Source organism: Xenopus laevis, chromosome 2S (assembly GCF_017654675.1).
Source record: "Xenopus laevis strain J_2021 chromosome 2S, Xenopus_laevis_v10.1, whole genome shotgun sequence".
NCBI lineage: Eukaryota > Metazoa > Chordata > Amphibia > Anura > Pipidae > Xenopus > Xenopus laevis.
The window spans coordinates 140,704,855-140,730,724 of NC_054374.1; the positions used below are offsets into that span (position 1 = coordinate 140,704,855).

The following is a 25,870-nucleotide window of genomic DNA, read 5'->3' on the forward strand; positions in this document are numbered from 1 at the left end:
AGGTATTGATGACTGCTTGATAATTGGTCACACCGTTTAACATTCAGCCCGCACATACATTATCCATGGACTTGGAGATAAGGGACAGAGGAAAATCTGATGCTATCTAAAGTCAGGGGTTAAGGTGGCCATAGACTCCAAGATCCGCTCGTTTGGCGACATCGCCAAACGAGCGGATCTTTCCCCGATATGCCACTAAACTGCGTGGCTATATCGGGGGTAATTCGAACGTTCGGCCGTATGGCCGAACGATCGAATTACGATGCGCCAAGCGGCTCCGACGGGTCGGTCGGGTAAAAATCCAACCTTCCCGATCGATATCGTGGCCAGATATCGATCGGGAAGACCCGTCGGAAGCCCCCATACACGGGCAGATAAGCTGTCAAATCGGTCCAAACGACCGATATCGGCAGCTTTATCTGCCCGTGTATGGCCACCTTTAGACTGTCCTGTTCAGTAGAAGAAGGCCTGATGACCTAGACGTCAGTGCTGATTATCTATATAGTGAATGGAACAAATTGGAACATCGGGAGCGGTGACTCTTGAGTCTTCCTTCAGCTTTTGTCAGCCTGCTAGCGTCTCTCGAATGAGCTACATCAAAGGATGCGAGCAACAGTAAGTGAAAGTGCCGATGCTTTGCTAAATCATGCTTGCTGCCAGGTTACAGTGCTCCAGGGTTTGTTTGCTAGTGTGCTCTGCAAGTGGAGGGTGAATTGTCAGCAACACCAAAGCATTGCATGTTCACGCCATGTGTTAGGTTTCCATTGTGGCTGAACTCATTTGTCTGTTTCCTCATTGTATTTCTTAGAAGTCCTGTAGTGCGTTTCTTTCTTTTGATACATCCGGAATCCTACTGATTGCATTCATCCACTGGATAGATTGATGTGCAGCCTGTTAACCCTTTCTTTACTAGTGGTGTTGCCAGCATGTTAAAAAAAAAACATGGGAATGGTATGCTGGGATGTGTTCAAAAAATGCCCCAGTCTGGGCATTCATTATCCAACTACAAAACACAATGCACAGATACATCTGATGCACATATAATTCAATAATAATAGTAATCTTTCTCTTTCTGGCAGTATTCTGTATTGCTTGTGTTATATTCAGAGAAAAGGTTTAAGCAACATGCCACCTTGAACGACATCTCTCAGAGTCCAGCAACAACCTTCAGCTGTCAGTGGGAAACTGGAAGTTGTAGTTCAGCATCATCTGAAGGCTACCAGGTTACTTGTGCCTTTCTGTATAACCTTAAGAAAGAATTTGCTGTATCATGTGAGGGTAACATTTCCCATACAGTATTTTTGTTCTGTTCTAATGGCCAAGGCTCTTTATTCATTTCTGGTGTTCGGTAAAGTAAACCAAATAATGATCAAGGCAATTTTCTAACAATAGACGTTGCTTGAGATATGAAATATGGAACTGTAAAATAATTTCCCTTCCAGGGCTAGACAACTAGTCTTCGTCTATGCTGTGTTTCTGACCCAATAAAGTGTTTTCAGAGGCTCCTGCGTTTTTGGTTAATTTTATGGGCATTTTTGATATTAGAAATGTAATAGTGAGCATGGAAGCACATGGCCGTTTAGATATACCTTGATAGGTATACAGCTTTATGAATTGCTGCCTCTTTGGTCTAACAATGTGATTGACCTTTTTAAACTCCCTTGATTTTAAGATTCTTCACATGTTGACAATTCTCTGATATATCTAAAAAAAACTATATTTTAAAGACTGAGAAGACTAAGCTGTTGGGCCTGCAAAACACTATAGAATATAGTGTAATATTTTGCCACTTTGGGTTTACTTTTAATTGTTCTGGTAGTTATGTATTGCTGCACACTGGATCCCTAGTAATTGTTATTTTGCAGCAATGACATGAATTTCATTGCAAGATTGATTCTGTTAGGACATTTGTGGACATTTGAGACGTTGTTTTTTATCTCCTTAAATCACAACATAGTCATTGACTTTTAACAGCAGGTGCTGTATACTGCATATTACATACCCTTTCTGGCATCTCTCCTATATTCTTTTAGATTACAGCAGCGATCCCCAACCTTTTGAACCCGTGAGCAACATTCAGAAGTAAAAGGAGTTGGGGAGCAACACTAGCATGAAAAATGTTCTTGGGGTGCCAAATAAGGGCTGTGATTGGCCATTTTGTAGCCCCTATGTGGATTGTGAACCTAGATTGAGGCTCTGTTTGACAGTGCACCTGGTTTTTATGCAACCAAAACTTGCCCCCAAGCCTGGAATTCAAAAATAATCACCTGCTTTGAGGCCACTGGGAGCAACATCCAAGGGGTTGGACAGCAACATGTTGCTCATGAGCTACTGGTTGGGGATCACTGGATTACAGGAATGCAACAAAATTCAGAATTTGTTTCTGGTTTCAGATAGATCGCACCAAATGCAGGATTCAACTCATGAATTTCTAGCTAGACTTGTGACTTGAAAACCCTGGACAACAAAAAACTGAATTATGCTCGTATTTCAATATCAATTTGCAAAGGGTTTAGGTACAGCATTCAGTCTTTGTTGGAGTATTTAATATGTTATTACAGGTATGGGATCCGTTATCCAGAAGCCCTTTATCCAGAAAGCTTGGAATTACGAAATGGCCATCTCCCATAGACTCCATTATAATGAAATAATCCAAATTTTTAAAAATGATTTCCTTTTTTTCTGTAATAATAAAACAGTACATTGTACTTGGTCCAAACTAAGATATAATAAATCCTTATTGGAGGCAAAGCCAGCTTTTGGGGTTTATTTAATGTTTATATAATTTTCTGGTATACTTAAGGTATTAAGATCCAAGTTACGGAAAGATCCGTTATATGGAAAACCTCAGGTCCCGAGCATTCTGGATAATAGGTCCCATACCTGTACTGGATGATAAACGTTTTTTTAAAAACCTGTGACATCTAGGAGGGATGACTTCAGAAAGGACAGAATGAGACCGTCAAGGAGTAGACGGGTAGATGTGGGTATCATCAGGTTTTATTAAAGTCCAAAAGGCTGAATAAGGGTTATCCCAAGGGCTTAACTTGGGTGGAGTTTTTCTTTGCTTTGTGCATAAGGCATTTTCATGTTGAAGCCGGAAAGGACCTTCCGTAACCTGTTGCCAAAAACTAGAAACTTTAGAGTTATAATTTTATGAAACCAGAAGCTCTACTTCAATACAAACCCCATTATTCCTCCTCTTACAAAGTTTGCATTGTAAGTTACATGTACAGTTTGGAGGCATTGTCCTAGCCTCTGTTAGGCCCTTACTCATCCTTCATACTCCTTTACAGTAAAGCAAAATTCATCACTCCAGAGAAGGTCTTTCTGCTGCTCCAAAGTCCATGTGTGGCAACATTTGCACTTGCATATTACTTGCCATTGCTTAGGGTGATGTTAGGCACGTGCGCAGCTGTCTGCCGATGTGTGCTTGTAAAATAAACATGCTTCCAAAAAATAGGTCTTGTGTTGATATTGCTTCCAGGGACACTCTGCAGTAAGACATGCCATTTCAGATGGGGTGTTGTAATAAACAGGCGAATGTGCAGCATCTATGATTCTGATGTGCTGTTAGTAAGTAATAAATGACACACTCACACAAAGTGATAATAAAGTGCTGCAGAATATGTTGAGGATATATAAATTAACATTAAGTTGATTTTCATGCTCATCTGTGGGAGTTGAGAAGGGTTTGGCCACTTTAGTGTTGCATACTTAAAAACGTAGCAAACTAAACTTCCAAAGGCTCCCCGTGTGCTATTAACCTAAGGCTTCTTCATGTTTGTCTGATAAAGTAGGAGTGACTTCTATGTTCAAAGGTTTCACACTGACAGCTGAAGAAATGGATGTGACTTAGTCATAAATATGTGTTCTCAGATGCACATTAGTATGTTGATTTGCTTTCAATCCTTGCCCAACCATTATATTTGTATTCTGATGTATACAAATTCCAGTTGGTCTTCATTTTTTTTGTGTCTAATGAACTATCGACCTTTAACTTTTGCATTTTAACAAATTACAACTTCAAATTATATCTGTTTGCTGAGTGTTATTGAAACCAGAAAGCATATCTACCAGGAGGCTAGAGTGTAAGATTTATACACTATTCATCTTTTACTCTGCCATTCACAGCCCAGTTACTGGGGTATATGGGAGTTTAGCAACCATATAACAGATTACATTCCAAAGGGAAGCAAAGAGATTAGCAGTAACCAAGGTTACCGTTTTCATGATTTATTTTATATTTAATAAAGATTTTATAATCCTTTATTTAGCACTAACATATTTCACTTAACTTTGCATACATTGTTTATCATTCCCTGTCTATGTGGGTACAAACATCTAAATTAATCTAAATTAATATATGGAATCGAACAAAAAAACTTGTTTGCATTTCAGATTATTTATTTATTTTCGGAGATTTACATCAAGGTCACACACTAAGGCCAATTTACATTCACACACTAAGGCCAGTTTTATCAGGAACCAGTTAACTTGTCTGTATGTTTTTGGAGTGTGGGAGGAAACCTGAGTAGCCAGAGGAAACCCACACAGACACAGGGAGAACATAGGTACTAATGAACATTCATCAGAATGGAAGAATGGTAACCCAGTAACTGATATAATACCACCCACATATACTGACCCTGTTGACACATATTATCTGAATATATTATAGCAGTTTAAGAGGCTCGTTGTTAACAAAGGAAAATCTGAGGATATGTGGGAAATCCTTATCTGACTTCCGAGAATGTTTGATTAATGTGACCACAGGCACATTTTCTGCTTCTCTTTCTGTTTCGAATTCAATATTAAAAGCTTTAAGGATAATGGTTTATTGCAGAAAATGTACTCAAGCTGAGTGGTTTTAATAAAACTCCAGGAATAAACACATATCACATCCTATTATAAACTTTGCAAATCACAGCCCCCATGGAATTACCTGGCAAAAACATGGAGTGGAGATTTTTTACATGGAAAGACATACCGTACACATATGCTACATGCCATTGATGTTCATTGATGATAATGGAAAAACTCCATTCCTCTACTCTTATCCTTATTTTTTTTTTGTGACCCAGTTGGAAGAACTGTGATCGGTAGTCTTGTAGATCTATTAATTGGATAGCTAGTAAATGTATATTTTAGGCTGGTATAAATGGCTAGTAGCTCTTTTTGTAGAAAATCCTCTCTTTAAGTACTGTAAACATACTATATTGTATATAATATTTTTATCCTCAAAACCTTTGCTAGACTTCGCAGTGGTGATATGTGGGTTGACAAAAAGTCAACGCGCTGCTCTACCACCCGCACCAGACCTTAACCTGATGTGCTTTCCAAAGAGTTCAGCTTTTGTGTATAGAAATCTAATATGTTGGGGATGAATGCTGAATTCATTAGTACATGGGTGGCTGTGACCACATTTTTATAATTACTAGCATAGAGCAGTTATAAATTATATATATTTATTTTGTGAAGGCCTTTTTCTAACCTAGATGTATAGTGACATGAAACAGCCAGACAATTTTAATAGCCTGTACCAAGAATATGTTGAATGGCATGGGGCAGCTGGATCATGTCCTCTCCTGAGGCAGATGTTATTGATTGCATTGGTCATACTGATTGCATACCTCCCAAATATCCAGAAAAAGATACACAGTTTCTAAAACTTAATTTTTGCATAGAGCCCTGAATACGTGGCAGGTGCACTTAAATATATTTGTTATAATTTAAGATAAGCAAAGAAACAATTGTAACTATTTAAGATAATCCAGTCTCTTGGGGAAACTGACTTGCAGCTTAAAGGGCAATTTACCTTCATTAGCAAAACTATAACCCAGAAATGTATTCAGACTTTCATAACCTGCCAAATTTTGTAAAATGGACATGATAGTTAGGGGGGGATGGCCATAAAATGAATGTGGTCAGAATTTTCACTGCGTTGCAAAATTTTTTGTCCCTCTTTCTATTTTCAAAATGTAGGGAGATACAGTATGTGTGCTGGCCATACATAGCATGACTGGGGCCAGATTGGGATGATTTCATTGTTTGGCCCCGGATAAATTAGAGACCCGTCTGGGTAGGGAGCACCATATCAATGCACTAATGGTCCTCATTGAGTTTTTCAAGCTTTTATGTGACAATGGGCATAAAAGGGGCTAAAGTCAGACATTTCCCTTGCTGGACCTCTCAGTACCAGCATTTGCAGTACCTTTATAGATCTACTGAAAGACACTGGTTAAATAAAGCAGACTTGATATTTATATAGTGAATAAAGTACCCCCTCTTGTAAAATATAAGGATATTATAAGTTACCGAGGAGTTTCATGACCATATAAAAACACGAGGCCGAAGGCCGAGTGTTTTTATACAGGTCATGGAACTCCGAGGTTACTTCTAATATCCTCATATTTTACAACTGGGGGTACTTTATTTATTATAATACACAAGTTTCAGTAAGTCACGTGACTGAAATGACATCAGAACTCACCGTTTATAACTGATGACATCAGAACTCACCGTTTATAAGGATATAATTTACAAGATATTCATGGCTTTTGTGTATTATATAGTGAATAAAGTACCCCCTCTTGTAAAATATAAGGATATTATTAGTTACCGAGGAGTTTCATGACCATATAAAAACACGAGGCCGAAGGCCGAGTGTTTTTATACAGGTCATGGAACTCCGAGGTAACTTCTAATATCCTCATATTTTACAACTGGGGGTACTTTATTTATTATAATACACAAATTTTAGTGAGTCATGTGACAGAAATTACATCACTACTCACCGTTTATAACTGATGACATCACTACTCACCGTTTATAAGGATATAATTTACAGGATATTCATGGCTTTTGTGTATTATATAGACATATATGTGCAAAATAGATTTTTTTCTTACTCTAGGAAACCTACATCCTTGTCAAGTTAATTATTTGGCTGCATCAGGAATATGATAATACTGTTTGGTCATTGTAACAAAACTTCACTGCTCATTGTACCAGTCAATCTCAGTGACTTGAAAGAGGAAATTATGTTTTGTTCCTGTCCAATGTGCCTCTATAGATCCTGTCCAATGTGTCTGTAGGAACTGGTTGTATCGGTCAGTATGCGGTTTAGTTCATCTCTAGGTGTACATGAACGTCACAGAATCAATTAGATCTTTTTTTTATGGATAAAACCTAAAAATAGCCCTGTTTGTAAGCCCAGGGGTCCTTGAGCTTATTGCATTTTTGAATTGAGGCATTAGTAAAACAGTGATCATTCATTTATGTTATCTCTTACATTTCTTTCCAGGTTATTCTGGTGCAAGTTAATCCAGGGGAAGCTTTTACAATAAGAAGAGAAGATGGCCAGTTTCAGTGCATCACAGGTTAGCTTTGTTTTCCTACTATTGCTATTCTAATTTAGTATTTTTCTAATTTCAAAGGTAAGCATGGTAATTTGATAAAACATTCTTTTCTTTAATTTATATTCTCTTAAATACATAGCACGGTTTTTGGTGATACATATGAGCCACATACAAAAGCATAGGTTAATTTGTAATGACTGTAAATGATTTACACTTCTATTTAGCCTGTTGTATATACTTATCGACAATACAGAAGTTTGATGTTGGAAGCTTGATTGCAGTGCTTGTGCTATTTCTTAATCCTTTTTTTTTTTTGCACAATAATATACCTTTCCCCCTCTGTATACTAAGGTGCCTTGCTGCTTTTTTTGTCACATGGATCTTAAAGGAGAATTCAACCCCCCATATATTAAAACCCACTACCCTCTACCCTACATAGTCCCCCCTCCCTGCTCCCGTCGGCACAAGTGATAACTCCTGTAATTGGCCCTAATCCTGTAATCACCTCTCGTTGCAGAGTAAGTGCAGCAGAGCTCACGGGCGCCATCTTATTCTTCTGGTAATTGAAGGAAATACAGTATGTTGGTTGATTTCTATAGGTTGCTACTACTAAAAAGTAAAATGTACCCCTGTTTCAGATTTTACCACTCAATACTGCTCAGTACAACATTTTCTTAGTTTTTCATTTTAGCTCTTGTACTGTTTTTAAATTATCTAAAGAGCATCGAAAAATGCTTCGCACGTGAAGCCAGCTAAGGGCTGCTACGTTGCTTCCAATCAGTCTTGTTCAGACTGTTTTTAAGTTTGTTTACATTTTTTTTATTTTGAAGCAGCCCTTCCTCCCCTCCTCTTTTATGCCTCCTCAGGGGACAGTTGGGACACACCAGAGGAATTGAAAAGGTAACTGGCGGATGTGTAGGGATACTGGAAGTGATAAGAGATTTACAAATCCATGCTAGTTAAGTCTTCTACCCACCATATAATCAATAGTCTGTAATGTCAAAAATTTAATGACATCTCTTAGTCAGGGTGGTAGTGTATTTCCGCTGTGTGAAAAAAAAATGCCAAAAAAAACCCTCAGTTGCAGTTTAAATGGCTGCCTCCATAGCACATTAGTAATTTTTTGCCAGTGTAGGATAACCCTATATATATTGAAATACATAGAGTTGTGTTTAGAATAATAGCAGTGTGTTTAAAATAAGTGAATAAAGCTCAAAATCCTTGTAATAGCTTTTATTTCCATACCCACAAATGTATTGGGAACACTGCACATTCTATTCCAAATTAAAATATTAAGAAAAATTTATCAAATTTGTGTTTGAAGAAAGGGAATATTAGACAGTTCCCAAAAATAGCAGTGTCTGCATTCTTCTTTACAAACTCAAACATTCACTGTATAAACTGAAACATGTTCCAAGATGTTGCTTTCCTTTGAATCACTGAACTAATATTTAGTTGTATAAGCAGTGTTTCTGAGATCTGCTGCACATCTGTGTTGCATGGAGTCCACCAACTTCTGGAACCTGTTACTTTCCGCAATTCTTCTGCATTTCTTGGTTTTGTCTCACAAACAGCATTTTTGATGTCATCCCAAAAGTTTTCTATTGGATTAAGGTCCAGGGATTAGGCTGGCCAATCAATCTTGTTGGTCTGGAACCAAGATGTTAATCATTTACTGGTGTGTTTAGGGTCGTTGTCTTGTTGAAACCCCATTTCAAGGGCATTTCCTCTTCAGCATAAGGCAACACGACCTCTTTTGATGTATTGAAACTGATCCATGATCCCTGGTATGTGATAAATAGGGCCAACACCATAGTATGAGAAACATCCCCATATCATGATGCTTGTGCCACCATGCTTCACTGTCTTCACTTGAATTCAGTGTTTGGGGGTCATCTGACAAACTGTCTCTGGCCCCTAGACCCAAAAATAACAATCTTGCTTTAACCAGTCCACAAAATGTTGCGCCATTTCTCTTTAGGCCAATCAATGTATTCTTTGGCAAATTGTAAGCTCTTCAACACGTCTTTTTTTCAACTATTGGACTTTTGCGGGGGCTTCTTGCCAATGGTTTGGCTTCACAAAGGCGTCTTCTAATTAAACCGTATCCTAGGTAACTTTACACCGTCTTTGATCTTCCTGGATCTGATCATTGGCTGAGTCTTTGCCATTTTGGCTACTCTTCTATCCATTTGAATGGTAGTTCCTGTTTTCTTATACATCTTTCAGGTTTTGGTTGCAATTTTAAAGCATTTGAGATCATACATGTTTTCCCTTTTCCAATCAACTTTTTAATCAAAGTAAGCTGTTCTTCTAAACAATGTCTGGAACGAGCCATTTAACTCATTTAAATTTTACGTTTTTTAGAGAGAAATGAACTATAAACAGCATGCACAAGATTTGCTGCCTTCCTTCCTTAGATAAGGACCGTAATTGACACTTGTTTTTTCGCGAATAAAACCTCACTAATTGAACTCCACACTGTTATTATTTTGAAAAAGCTATTATTATTTTGAACACTATTATTATTTGGAACAAGCCTCATTTAATGACTCAGTGACACAGAATCAGCAGCATGTCATGACTGTTGGGTTTGTTGGTTTTATATTACTCTACTGCACCTACGAGTAAATTATTTGCCATTTAGAAATATAATTTCTAGTGATTAATCAGGTTAGTGATGTCGGACTGCTATTATTCTGAACACAACTGTATAAAATCCTTTTCACTTTTTTTGGTGTTATTGATCCTTTACTCCTGCTTGTTAAAGTTTCTCCATGATATCTTAGAAATCTTGTTTATAGTCTCTGCAGTCTGTAGACTGGAAATAAATCAAGGCCAATCTTTCTGTTCACATGCTAACAAAGAAATGGGAAGTCTACCCCCCATCCTTTTCTTCTGCGGTGCTCCTGAAATAGAAATGTCAGTTCTATGACAGGGAGTCGAGTTGCTGAACACATGAATGGGCGCCGTTTGTAGCTGAACAATCCATTCATGAAAATCTATGCACTGCAGAATTTCTGAATGAAGATGACTCATCCAGGGCACAGTCCCAGGCTGCTGCTAAGGACCATTAAATGCTGCTTGACATCACAAGGAAAGCCATGTTAGATATGGTCTGGCTGAGAGAAAATTGCCACAGGCGTGGAGAAATGGAAAATGTGCAATGCAAATGAGGATAAGTCACCCATAATTAAAGTCTGAAATAAACAAATGAAACCTTTATATGAGGACAAGTCTTTAGATATGACCGAAGTCAAGAAGCCCTAACTGTTTTCTTTATTTTGGAGTACAGACTTATTCTAACACTAATAACATGCCCCGTGATAGTCATTCGTTTGTCCTTAAATGAGCCGGCAAATTGGACGGTTGTTAGTTAAAAGAAGCATACAAACAACTGTGCTCCAAGAGGGTTGTTAGAATGAAATATTTGTTGTTTACAGGAAACCTATAGTTTAAATATGTAACACATTTCATTTTTATAAAAGACCACTTACAGTAGGCATTGAAAGTGACCTGAATGAATTCACATATGGCTGTGAAATCTGTTATCCAGAATTTCTCGAACCTTGGATTTTTTCCATAATTTGGGACACCATGCTTAAAATCTACTGAAAAAATACTGAAGTTAAAGCTGAATACAAGTATGGGACCTTATCCAGAATGCTCGGGACATTGGGTTTTCTGGATAATGGATCTTTCCATAATTTGGATCTTCGTACCTTAAGTCTACTAGAAAATCATGTAAACATGAAATAAACCTAATAGGCTGGTTTTGCTTCCAATAAAGATTAATGATATCTTAGCTGGGATCAAGTACAAGATACTGTTTTATTATTACAGAGAAAAATAAATAATTTTTAAAAATTACGATTATTTGGATAAAATGGAATCTATGGGAGACGGACTTTCCGTAATTCTGTAATAATAGTAACTGTAACTTGTAATTGATCTTAAGATATACATTAATTAATCTATATTGCAAGAAAAACTAACTTGTTGGGTTTATTTCATAGTTACATGATTTTGGTAGTATGATGATCCTAATTATGGAAAGATCCATAATCTAGAAAACCTCAGGTCCCATGCATTCTGGATAGCATGCCACTTAACCTGTATTGGTATAGGATCCATTATCTGGAAACCCATTATTCACAAAGCTCCGAATTACGGAAAATTAGTCTCTCATAGACTCCATTTTATCAAAATAATCCAACTTTTAAAAATTATTTGCTTTTCCTCTGTAATAATACTACTGTATAGTAATACAATTTATTTTATGAAAGCTTTAATATCACATGGGTTATTTTCTCTGGATGGTTTATTTGTTCTGTGCTGAAAATGTCAAAACACAGATAGCAGAAGGCAACGGATTGGTTTCTGCACTATATACAGTATATGACCCATGTGTCAGCCTAAACGTGTTCTATTATTTATTTATGTTGCCTTAGAGGTTCAGTATTTATGTAGACTGTACATAAGTACATATGTACACTGTATCTATCCACATTGCCCCAGTCAAGAGAAATAATTATTAGGGATGCACAGAATCCTGGATTTGGTTCGGGATTTGGCTAGGATTCGGCCAAATCCTTCTGCCCGGCCGAACCGAATCCGAAATCGGACGGTGAGGGAAATTGCTTGACTTTTCAAGGAAGTAAAAAAATGTTTTCCCATATGCAAATTAGGAATCGGGTTCAGTATTCGGCCAAATCTCTCGCGAAGGATTTGTGGATTCGGCTGAATCCAAAATTTAAGTTCTTAACATAAGTTCTTAACATAAGTTCTTACTGGAAAAGTAAATTTCACATGATCAGCTTCAGCAAAAGCACTTTGAGCAAATAAAATCTACAGTAGTAAACTGTACATGGTGAAATTGCAGAATGTAAAGTCCACCTGTCATGCCTTGTAGTGTGTTTGCTATTGAAAAAATTATATTTACAGGTATGGGATCCATTATCAGGAAACCCATTATCCAGAAAGCTCCAAATTACAGAAAGGCCATCTCTCATATACTCCATTTTATCCAAATTATCCAATTTAAAAAAAAAAATTATTTGCCTTTTCTCTGTAATAATTAAACAGCATATTGTACTTTATCCAAATAAGATATAATTAACTCTTATTGAAAGGAAAACCAGCCTATTTATTTAATGTTTACATGATTTTTTTAGTAGACTTAAGGTATGCAAATTCAAATTACAGAAAGATCCATTACCCGGAAAACCCCAGGTCCCAAGCAGTCTGGATAACAGGTCCCATACCTGTACATTTGAATAGTGTGACTGAAGGGTAGAAGTTGATAGCCTTTTTAACATTAATAACCATGTTATTATATTGCTATATTTAACTGGCCATCACAGTTCCAAACATTTCTTCATGGTGAACAAAAGCAGAGGTGCATGGGGTTGTTTGTTGATCATTTAAGACAGACCAGAAGTGCAAGAGCAACCCAAAAAATGCAATCTATAAAGGCTGGAGGGAATCGATCTCTAACATAATATCCTGCTGGCCATAGACATAACAATTAAGATTTTTCCTGCGACCAAGTATGATTTCTGTTAATAGGGCAAGAAATTATGAGCAAAGCACCACTAAAGGTGAGCAAATACATTACCTTACACATGTCCAGGGAACCTTAATAATAATAATAAGAAGAAGAAGAAGAAGAAAATACCCAGAGTGAAAATTTGCTGGCCGATAGAGTGAATCACCGCTAGCGTCTATCTCCTTCACTAGCAAAGTGATGCCTGCACTCATTAGTAAATCGGCGAAGTCCCTGAAAACTGTAACGCTGGCGAATCTTCGCACTTTAGTAAATCTGTCCCTATGAGAGATATCTATTCTGTAATTTGGAACTTTCTGGATAACCGGTACCTGTATATGTACAGCCGTCTTACCTTGATCTATTTATGTCTGCACTGTATTGTTATGAAAATAAACCCCAGGCAGAAGTATCAGCGTGAGTGTAAAGAATAGCCTCGGTGCCTATTTCTGACAGTCAGGGCTATTGATACTGTTGCTGCTTGATTGGTGGTGTGACAACATCAGGCTGCATCTCTATTCTTTCTGCTGCTGTGGCCTTTGTGTTTGATCCTGTCATTGCTTGCGTCAGTGATACATATCAGTGTTGATGTGATGTCAAAGTGTGGGTGTTCAGTTGGAGAGACACCGCTCATCTAATGTGCTGCTGTAAAACTCCAGCACTGTTTCCTCTCAGGGAATAACAAGCAGAGTGATTCATCGCTGCTCACATTAGTCCAAGGCTAAGTATAGAACCATTCACGACCTGCACATCCGCATGGATTAGTATCTCGGCTGACTAAATTAAGAGTGCCAAAAGGCTTGGATTAATAAACCCAGGAAAAAATAGCTTGGGCCAGGTCCTAAAGTAAACCCTGCCACCTAGTTTAGATCTGTGCTTCAGGGAGGGAACGAGGCACAGTGATAACTGAGTTTAACCAGGGTTAGTGTGTACGTGGGAGTAAAGGCAGAAGCATTTTAATTATTTTGTGCAACTATTATTGGTGACCGTTAAGGCAATTGGACAACAGTGTTTTTCAAGTGCTTTCCATTGTAGATATTATATATATCCCAATAGCACATTTAGTAAGTTACTCCTACTCGTATTTATTATATATGAGTACGTGTGTGTGTGTATACTGTGTGTATGTATATATATATATATATATATATATATATATATATATATATATATATAATATATATATATATATATATATATATATATATATATATATATATATATATATATATATATATTGAGGGGGAATCAGCCAGCACGCAGTACACAGTTTCTAAGAGAAAGTCAATTTATTTAGCAACTTAAACTCAAAGTAGCTTTTCCTCAGCAGAAAGTAAAATTAACATATAATAAACAGCTTACTTCAGCTTGTGAAAGTCCTTTGGTTTTACAGTGTCCAAAGCAGGCCTGGTCAGTCCACTTGAGGCCGAACAACAAAACCAACAAATGTCCAATATTAGCAGACTTAGTCCTTTGCACACAAGGATATGGGTTTCAGTCCTTTTCTTTAGCCTTTACAAAGTCTTGGAAATATACCTCCCGTCAAGGATCCAACCCTGGTTTCCTCTACAATATATACAGTTTTGTTTATCATTAGCAACTTCCTTTTAATATATAACATGCCTTATGGAAACAGTAGTATTTCAGCAGTGACATAAAGTTTATTGGATTAACAGAAAATATTCAATATGCATCATAACAAAATTAGACACGTGCATAGATCTGGGCACTCCGAGATATTACGTCAATACTTAGTGGAGCTTCCTTTTGCAAATGGATTGTGGATGGCGGTATTTATGACCATTCGTCCATACAAAATCTCTCCTTTTCAGTTAGATTTGATGACAAGCACTGCGTATCTTGACAGCGCTATATAAATAAATGATGATGATGACTGCCGAGCATGGACAGCCTGCTTCAAATCATCCTATAGATTTCCCATGATATTCAAGGCATCCAGAATATTGTACTTCTCCCTCTGAATAAATGCCTTTGTAGCTTTTGAAGTGTGTTAAGGGTCATTGTCTTGTTGGAATATCCAACCCATGCGTAACTTCAACTTTGTGACTGATGCTTGAACATTATCCTGAAGAATTTGTTGATATTGGGTTGAATTCATTTGACCCTCGTCTTTAACAAGGGCCCCAGTCCCTGAGTTATCCACACAACCCCACAGCATGATGGAACCTCCACCAAATTTTACAGTAGGTAGCAGGTGTTATCCTTGGAGTGTTCTTCTCCTGCCATGCAAATCGCTTTTTATTTTGACCAAATAACTAAATTTTTGTCTCATCAGCCCAAAGCACTTTGTGCCAAAATGACTTTGGCTTGTCTAAATGAGCTTTTGCATACAACAAGCGACTCTGTTTGTGGTGCAGAAAGGGCTTCTTTCTCATCACCCTGCCATACAGATGTTCTTTTGCGCTTCGTTTTCCGAAGTTGCCTCACGAGAAAGATCTATATAGTAAATAAATTATATAGTAAATTATAGAAACACTTGGTCTTTGACCATGTGCATTTATATGTTCCTCTGTGACATGAAGTACATTAAAAAAAAAAAAAAAAAAAAAAAAAAAAAATATATATATATATATATATATATATATATATATATATATATATATATATATAGTAATGCACAGATTTAAACATGTCACTGTGCACTGTGTTCTGTATATATATATAATATATATAGTAACCAGCCAGATCGCAACATCTTAGTAAAACGTCTGTATCTGTACAGAGTCCAGCATTTTTAAGTCCAGCAATATCGCCACATCTTTAAGCACCCACGCGACGTTTCGGGAAATCCTCCTTCCCTTTCTCAAGCGTTTCCAGAGTGCAGTGGCGTCTAGGACTCCATAGTTGCATCCTATGCATCTCTATGCAAGGCGGAAGTAACGTGGCCGATCACTGTGATGACGTGTCTTCATATTGGAGACGGGTCTGCACGTAAGAGGACACATGCCCCCACCTTTATATATTTATATATATATATATATATTTTTTTTCCAAAGAAGACCAGCAACACCGGGACTTTGTGAAAAAATATAAAAATTTTATTTTATGTGAGCATATAAACAGCAGTGACGTTTCGGTCCACTTCGGGACCTTTCTTTCCTTGTCTGTTAGGGACCTCTCCTATTCATCTGCCAGTCTCTCGTTCAAGCTGCTTCCTGGTTGCCATGATATACTGGTCCCTAGCAATGTTGCTGAAATTCCCAACTGCAGGTCTGCTGAACAAAATGGAGAGCAGCTGCAGATTTTAAAAATATTACTCGCTGCATCATACTACCGATTAATTTAAAGGGGAAGTCCCCCCTTTAATCATATAAAGTGCCATTGTCTGGAGCATGTTTTACTTTACCTAACGTATAACTGGGGAAAATGCTGTCACTCTATAAATAAAAAGTAATAAACAATAAGTAATATTACACAGCCAAGGAATGGAATTTGTAGCAGTGCAGCTGCTGCTTTGCCCTATGAAACAATAATCTGCCACATATCGTTCCTTTATTGCACTCACACCTCCTGGCTCACACTTTACTGTATGTCACGTGACTGAGTCATGTGACCCAGGCTTGCTTTCCATTCTCCTGCTTTACCTGCAAACGTGTTTCCTACGTGCGTCCCTTGGATCTGATGTGTGTCACAGCTGTTACACAGACATGAGTGGTAAGAACTGAACCTCTAGCATTAACAAACAGTGGTCGACATGCTGCTCATCTGTGAAAGGATGTGCACACACAAATTGCCTAGGAATTCAAACCTTATCAAGTGCAGTTATCCATATGTTAGGTGGAAAACACCAGTATTTCTTCTCTGTGTGCCATTACTCAATGTTCTAGTGTACTAGTGGTGTGCTGTGTGGGTATTTGCATATTAATAGGTGTATTTAGCTGCTGCTTTGTGCAGAGACAAGGACCTGCTGTGAGCAATTGTTCCCAGGCAGCCATGTGCCGACAGTGCAAGCGAGCACTGAATCTTCTGACTCAATCAGCCATTTGCTGAATCACTCAGCCCCGCGCTGATATATTCATTGCAACAGAGAAACAGCAGTGTGTTCCTTTATCAGGAATTCTGCTAAATGTCAGCTTTTACCCCTGGGTACAGTCAGGTGGCAGTTTTACCATTTTATTTGTTGTGACAGATTGTGCTAAACCCTTCTCCCAGCTCCTCTGTTGCACAACACTGTCATTACTAGGATGGGATTACATTAACCCATTCATTGTTACTATTGCAAACCATTATGTATTTCCCTTCTCCCTATATGCCACTTAAATAAATTAAATACGAACAGGTTTGCAAATTTGCAATCCGTGTGGTTTTTGGGTTTGTTTTTGTTAGCACAGAACACTAAAATATGATCATTTATATGGGATGGTTGGAGTGCAGTTAATGTTTTTTACATGTCTTATTTTCCCTTGCAAAGATATAAAAAAATGAATATCGCAGATAGTGTGAATAACCATTTTTAAGTATAGCTAGTTGTAAGTATAAGTAGGAGTTGCCATATTTGTTGGCAAATGGATACTCTCCGGTCGGGCTTTTTGGGGCAAAACTGAATTTTTTTGTGATTTATTAAAGCCTGATGCAGCAAAAAGCCCGAATCCAAAGATTCAACATCTCAGACCAGCCGAGGTTGTGTATAAGTCAATGGCAGAGTTCCCCATCCTATTTTGAAGTTTCTGTGGTCTGTGCTGGAATAAGCCTGAAATTCCGACCTTTTCAGGCAAAAATCTGGAAAATTTGGGTTTTGGACTTCACAAAAAAGTCGATTCAAGAAAAATAAAACTTGCATGATTTTACCTGAACCGATTAAATCAAGCTTTTTTAATAATAAATGAGGTCAAATTGTGGATTCTAGTTTGGTCACACTTTTTATATTAAACAAATCAGAAAAACTCTCTTATCTTTGACAGGCCCTGCTCAGGTTCCAATGATGTCTCCAAATGGCTCTGTTCCCCCCATATATGTGCCTCCAGGATACGCTCAGCAGGTATATGTGTTCTGCAATCTTTTACATGATGTCATTGTAATATAATTTGAAATTATGTGCCCTTGGTTGCATTTTCTTTTTAGAATTCTATTTTTTCCCAGCTATGTTTAATGCTCTTAGGATCTTGAAATTGTTTTCATACCAGAGGCTGACTGCGAAACAGATTGGATTTAACAGAATTACAGCCTAAACAAATTGTTTTATTTATGATGGACCAGCATTTTCTGTAGCACGGTAAATGGGCATCTGACAAAAACAGGCCTTTTGATACATAAATACATATTATTAGACATATTGAGACAGAAAATTGAGCAACTTGCATATTAAAGCTCACAGTCTGGAGCAATAGGACTACAAGGGGCAATTGGGTGACAATGTTAAAGGAGAACACATTAGCTATCCTTATTAAAAATAAAGCTTTTATGTAAAACCACATATATATATCAGCACCTTATTGAAAACTGATTGTAAGGTCCCTTAATATATTTATATATATTTATAAATCTTAATCAAATTTCCTTCAAATTTTCCTGTGTGAACACTTATGTGGGGGGGAGCAGGGAGGGGGGAAAGGGGTTTTTATTAGAAAGGGGATTTAGTTCTCCTTTAAGCGCCTCTTCTTCAGTGTAAAAAAATCTAAACTTGGCCAAGCTTTCTTCATAACGTAGATCAGTGATCCCCAACCAGTAGCTCGTGAGCAACATGTTGCTCTCCATCCCCTTGGATGTTGCTTCCAGTGGCCTCACACCAAGTACTTATTTCTGAATTCCAGGCTTGGAGGCAACTTTTTGTTTCATGAAAACCAGGTGCACTGCCAAACAGAGCCTCTCGTAGGTTTACAGTCCACATAGGGGCTACCTAATGGCCAATCACAGTCCTTGTTTGGCACCCCAAGAACATTTTTCATGCTAGCGTTGCTCCCCAACTCCTTTTACTTCTGAATGTTGCTCATGGGTTCAAAAGGTTGGGGATCCCTGACGTAGATGTTACATACCCTTTATCAGTTTAATCACACATGTCTGGATAATTTCTGTTTTTAATAATGTCGACTATCTAGCTCCAAAACTGCACCATATACCTATTCTTGAAGCATTTTGTTAAATATATAGCCATTCAAGTGATGATCCCTTAAGCTGGTAACCTAGGCACAAAACCTCAGGGGCCTATATAAAATGCAGCCCTGTTTGTAAGAGGTGAAAAGTACTCTCTGCCCCCTCTCAATCTATTGGCATGGAAATGTATTATTCACACGTAACCCTATGTCAGTCTCCATCAGTGATTTGTCTAAGGAAGGCAATAGCCTTCATATTTTAAAATCCCATAGCCTGACATTTATAAGCATTGAATCTCATTTGGTACTTAGCTGGGCATATTGCCAGTTTGCTATTTAAATCCATTTAGGGTCCTAAATGGATTTAAATATCCCGTATAGTTTTGTAGAATCGGTAAATACATATAAGTTGATGCAATCCCCAACTCTGAGCCGCTAATGAACATATGAAATAATAATGGGCACAATGCAGAACCCTGGAGCAGATTGCTAAGAACCTTACTACAATTAGAGAAGGCCCTGTTACCTGACATCCTTTGTACACATCAGAGTTGCGAAAGGAAACCAGCGCTCATCCAGCACGAGGTATAGACAACAAGAGAATGATTCTCATATAGTGTAGTATTTTTGCATAGATATAATACACCACTTTGTGAAATTAGAGTACTAAAAAAGGTGCCCTTTACAGATTATACTATTTGCCGTGTCACTTATTAGAATTCACACAGTAAAGTGAATCTTATGTGAGGGTACTCACGAACGTTTAAACGAGGTTTTGGCGTTTAGAAAGATAGTATAACAGTCATCTTCTCACTTCTCTCCAGACTCTGTGGCTTTAAAACAATGCGCTGACATAGTGTAAAATCATCACTTTTTTAATCCCAAAATAACATTAAAAACACACTCACAATGTTGCTGTTAAAATATTCGCAATAAAACAAAGTCACCACTTTGCCGTCTGTTGGAGTCACCAGGCAGCCAATGTAGATGGTTTGGGCGGCGTCTCGGCCGCCTCGTGTATCCCAGTGCGCTCGTGGATGACGTCACTGCCCGACGCGTTTGAATGATGAGACTATAGTTATTAAAGGCTGTCAGTAGAATATGGGAGAAGAAATCGAGCACCGCACAATGGATCGTCGTCGCCCTTTCGCCTTTTCTAGCCTTGCAAAATGTTGAACTCCCAGTCAGGAGAGCAGTTCCCAAACACACTCCTCTCGTGTAGACCTCACGTGTGTCTACCAACCAAGAGGGAAGCGGACTACCAAAGCCTTTGATATCCTTTATCACTGTGTATATATCCTTTGTACACATTCCTTTAGCCATGTTGCTATCTTACAATCCAGTTAAATATAGAACCCACTCTGAAATTGAACTCCTAAAGAAACCCTTGTATGCTTTCAAAGGCAGTTGTTAAATTTGCAATCTTATAATATTCAGTTTGAGATTGTAAACTTTTTCTAAATATTGGACTTTTGTCCCATTCATTGTCTACACCAGATGAAAGGGAGTCTAAGAAAAACAGAAACAATAGCCTTGCTAAAAGGTTGCATTCTATCAGGTCCTGGTGCCCTGTTCACGTAATTTTTGCTTAAAGGAGAAGGAAAGGTTAAAACTAAGTAAGCCTTATCAGAAAGGTCCGTCTAAATATACCAGTAAACCCCCAAAGTAATGCTGCTCTGAGTCCCCTGTCAAAAGAAACACTGCATTTCTTTCCTTCTATTGTGTACACATGGGCTTCTGTATCAGACTTCCTGCCTTCAGCTTAAACCTCATTGCCCTGGGCAAGAGCATGCTCAGTTTGCTCCTCTTCCCCATCCCCCTCCCTTCTCTACTGTAATCTGAGCCCAGAGCAGGGAGAGACTCAGGCAGGAAGTGATGTCACACCATGTTAATACTGCAGCTCCTATCCTTAACAAACAGAGAGTTTCTAGAGCTTTTTACTCAGGTATGGTAAAACATTCTACAGAATAAATATAGCATTCTAGCTTGCACTATTGTGGCTAATCTATTGGCAATATAATGCCTCCGTAGCTTTCCTTCTCCTTTAAACATTTGTGTACTATACCCTGCCAGCCACTAACAACTTGTTTGAGCTGAGCCATCTGTACTACTAAAGAGTGGGTCTTTTTATGCTGGTTACTGTGTTGCATATACTAAGGAAAATATACTAAGGCAAATAAATGATTAAATACATTTGCTTTTATATAGTACTTTGTTAACAAAACTTTTTGATTTTTTAATGGAACCACTCTCACAAACTACTTATTTTTACTACTGCTCTACATTTATATAAAAAGTATTGGTCTTTGCAGATAGCTTCCTATTTTCAAGCTTTGTCTTCCACAAAGCTGCTTTAAGCTATATATAGGTATTTACAGACATGTCTGTCAGGTTTTTATGGGTTTTCCCATTCTTACTATTAACTTCCTTGTATTTGAGCTAAACCACATACAGTGATGTTTAATGCTTTTACATTTCTTTCCCAGTGGAATACATTGAAAACACTTATGGCTTATTATCTTTTTAAGGAACAACCATTTTTGTTTTTTGTGTTATTAGCCGAGAACCCAACATGCCAATACACATGTTGAAGTAATTATCTTGAGTTCACCTTCCCTTTACTTTGTTGTCCCAATATATTAGTGATGCAGCGAGTCTTGTAATTGTTTCAGGATTTGGCCAGATCTTTCTGTGTTTGCAGGATTTAGATTTTGCCAAATGCAAGTGTTCATCCTGTGCCAAAGCTGAACCCTTAAAATCTTAAATATATGGGAAATAGAATGTGATCAAAAAAGTAGGGATGCACCGAATCCACTATTTTGGATTCACCCAAACCCCCGAATCCTCTGCGAAAGATTCAGCCAAATACCGAACCAAATCCTAATCCTGATTTGCATATGCAGATTAGGGTTTTTTTTACATCCTTGTTTTGTGACAAAAAGTCGCAAGATTTCCCTGCACTTCAGATTTGGTTCGGCCGGGCTGTAGGATTTGGCCGAATCTGAATCCTGCTGAAAAAGGCTGAATCCTGACCGAATCCTGGATTTGGTGCATCCCTACAAAAAAGAGGTGTGTCAACCCCCCTGCTGAGGATTGGGCTATACTTGTAGAACCGGGAGTGCCTTGCTGAACAAGATTTATTAAATTGATTGATTGGATTTGGGCACATGCCTCCATAGGAAGAGGGAGATTTTAATTAAAACTCATTATCAATCATAACATTGGGTGAATGGTGGGATTCTTTTTAACTGGTAATTTAATTATCTGCCTCGCAGGGACTAAACATAGAGTAGCATAATTTTCACTGTTTAGCTCAAGAAATTAAAAAAAAAAAAACATAGCTTTTTCATAATTAAAACAATGGGCAAAAAGTATGTTCAGCACAAGCCCTGGGCATACTGTCCAAAACACACACACCACCACCACAGTAGAGGCTAGTGGAAGATTGGTCACAGTTCATCATTTTCTGATCATAATTTTCAATCACACCTGATTTTTAGTTGGCTATTTTTTTTTTTTTTTGAAACCCTTGTATAAACATTCAGAAATCCATTTAATGGCACAGTGTCATCAAATTAATCTGAGCAAGAGATAGGATAACATGGAATCATGAGTAAGTTCTGTGGCTCTTCCAGCTTGTATTCCTCCAGCTGTTTTGAGTTTTTTTTTTTACAGGTTTTTCTAAATTGCCAACATATTCCACAGCTGTGTAAAATAGAAAGTTGCACACATCAAACATGCAGGTTACATAAAAATACTGACCAATATAAGAGGTAAAGAGGGCCCTGCTTATTACAGCTTACAAACACAAGTTAGGATCTACATCTCCCTTCATCCATTTGAATAGCATTTAGATTATCAACATATACCATATATATATAAACGGTAAGAGCCTGTAATTATGTATGCAGTATGATTCCATGAATTAAAGTACCGGTAGCTAATTTTATGGCTTGTATAAGCATTGCAATAGCCCTAACACTCCATCCATAAAAACATATGAACAAACATCTTCAAATTACACCTGCCACCACATTGGTTCTACTGTCCAATATTCACCTTTAAGCTGTGCAGAAAGAAAGGTGCTTCATCTTTAGCAACAGTGTTCATGCTAACATTATCAAACAGAAACCTAGTTTTGGAATCACATCTGATGGATGAGCCCTTTTGTTTCATTTACATGTGCTGGAATCCAATACCTGTGTGAAGGTGCTCCCTCCTACAACTGTGTAGTACAGACAGCACAAATGTGGGATTTTATAGAAAGGCAGAGGGTTTCATTTTTCTAAGTGTTGGATTGGATTTCTTCCCTTTTTAAAGTAGTTAGAGCATGGGGTGTATCAAAAGCAAGATGTACATTTTTGGAGGGCTTAAACATTGCTGTTCTTGGAGCTGCAAAGTGTTTGCATGTTGTTATTGCATTGTGGATACAAGGCCTAGAATGGTGACCAGAATGTAGTTGCAGCACCAGTGCTGTTCCCTTGGCTATACCTATGTCCTACACCTAAGAAATTAAACAAAGATGCCCTTTCTGCTTATGACATGGAGCTAACACGTCACATTGCATTTCATTCACCATTATAAGTGAAGGTCCTGCATCTGCTATTGATCTAATGTGCAATAAGAATCACTGATTATGTATATATTTAAGATACTACTGAATGTTGTCCTAGTCATGGTCCCCTTTATGGATTTTTTTTTTAATTTGGCGTTTGACTGTATGGTAGTTCTCCAAATGTATTTGTTCCGCTCATTCTGCATTGGTGATCTTAGTGGGGCATAATGGGGCCCAAGGAGTATATTAGCTCAGCTAGTGACTTAGGGTAATAGCAGGCTGGGTGCTTTGTCACCTGCTAGCAATTTCCCATAGGAGACAAAGCACCCTTTTTATATTGTATAACGTAATATTTTTGTATTCAAGTACAACTTTTATTTGCTTTCTATCCTATATAGGTAATTGAGGATAATGGTGTGCGTAGAGTTGTAGTGGTTCCACAACCCCCTGAGTTCCATACAGGCAGCCATGCAGTCATACATCGGCCTCCTCCTCCAATACCAGGATTCATTCCTCTGCCGGCTATGATGCCTCCCCCACCTCGGCATATCTACTCACCAGTGACTGGAGCAGGAGATGTTGCCTCCCAGTATACCCCACAGTATCACCCTGCACAGGTATATGGAGATCTGGGTAAGTAGTTGCCATAACTTTCAGTCTTTACATATGTGAGATTGTTAATGTAGTATAGGCACAAGAACGTAAGGGTCACTAACTACATGAAAGACAGAGTGCAAAGTGTAAAACATGGCCACAGTCAGCCATTTTTTTTTCACTTTGCACACTGCCTTTTTCCCCCCAAAGGTATTCTGCCTTTCGTTCAGAACACAGAGACAAGAGGCTGCCCCATGAATACAGTGCTGCCTGTGTTCAGCACTGCAGTATTTATGAGGGACAGGAATGGGTAGGAACAGTGCTGGCCTTGCAAAAGTGATAGAAAAACTGAGACTTGTTTAATTTTACCAAACAATAACGTTTGAATCAAGTATCTGGTATTTGTTGGGGGGGGGGGGGCCTAAACCTGTTTAGATGCACATGGTATTTGCTGTTTTTATCATCCATATTTGGGCAATACAGTGTACCTTTAACCTTTGTTAGAGGTTACAACATTGTAATGGCATAATCAAGTGAATCCAGGCCTGCCAAACTTATTTTTTACCAGCTACAGAACTGACAGCAGCTTTATCCCAAACCCTGCCGCTGCTAAACCACCTGGTAATATTAATCTTGCAATCTTGTGCCTCTGGGTTAAATAAGACTCATCCATGTCATCAGACAAAGTCTATTTTTGTCTGTGCAGAAAACTGGGGCAGTAATACAAGCATAATCTTTTGTGCACATCACCCAATATTCACAAGTTTAAAAACAATTTTTTATGCTGTATACGTTTTTTATACATATTTTAATTTCTGAATCAATTTGTTTTATTCAGTAGAATATTACGTATGGATGCAAATGCAAGATGCACTTATGAAAATTCTAACAAAGACTAGATCATTTCAAACTTTTACAGTTTCATTTGAAATGACTGAACATGAAATGGTTTTGCTGTGTTTGCAAGCAGTATTTTATACCTTAACTGTAATTGGTATTGAACTTTTACCATTCAGTCCCATAGCTACTTGCTTTATACTTTAAAAATAATTCTAGTAGGACTGTTATAATATATAAGAGGTCATTTACAAACCCAAGCACAAGTGCACAACAATGTTTGCCAAATTGTAAATACACACACCTCTATATTTGCATGTTTTGATGTAAATGAGGCATATAACATCATAATACATAACATTACATCAGTTACATAACTGTGTAACCTTCCTTTGTCATGCCAGGTCTTCTTATCATACTCACTCTGCTAATTAAATGGACATCACCTGCAAACATGGTCCAGAATGTTGACGCACCCATAGGTATTGCTACTGCAGTCATTGGCTGTCTGCGTGCAATATTTTGCATCATTATTGGTGTTTTCTCAACTGGCATAGAAAATGTGATGTGTAGCATTAAGACATCTACTTGTGACTTAATAGAAGAAACACAGACCAAGCAGTTGCTGGTGGCTTGAGTATGATGGACCTAGAAACTTTCAGTTATGCCACTACAGTTTATTTTGGGTGTGTGGAATCCAGTCTTCCTTTGTACATTATTTTTATATTTGTTATATAAGATGATACTGACACTGTCAAACTGGCTGCAACTTATCATGGGTTACTTGCCATGGTCATGAATGGGAAGACTCAATTGACTCTATCCCAGTATCCTCTGTCAGCCAAGGTGCAGTGCCGAGGTGGTATGGAACAGTAAGCAAGAAATAATAGCTTAAGTTATTCAGCAGCAATGATTGGTGTCCACACTG

General features: G+C 37.9%; 1 protein-coding gene across 7 annotated transcripts in view; it reads left to right on the forward strand.

Annotated features, from left to right (window-relative positions):
- Nucleotides 1–25,870, forward strand: part of fndc3a.S (fibronectin type III domain containing 3A S homeolog) — a 103,983-nt gene that overhangs the window by 45,040 nt on the left and 33,073 nt on the right. For 5 of the 7 annotated variants that reach the window (XM_018250177.2, XM_018250179.2, XM_018250178.2 and 2 more), the window contains 3 exons: nucleotides 7,307–7,382; nucleotides 17,829–17,905; nucleotides 23,910–24,144. In XM_018250177.2, coding sequence (XP_018105666.1) covers nucleotides 7,307–7,382; nucleotides 17,829–17,905; nucleotides 23,910–24,144 — 388 coding nt within the window. Of the gene's footprint in view, nucleotides 1–473; nucleotides 616–7,306; nucleotides 7,383–16,478; nucleotides 16,582–17,828; nucleotides 17,906–23,909; nucleotides 24,145–25,870 lie in introns of those variants that run through there. The other 2 variants (XM_041584477.1, XM_018250180.2) reach the window with 2 other exon arrangements.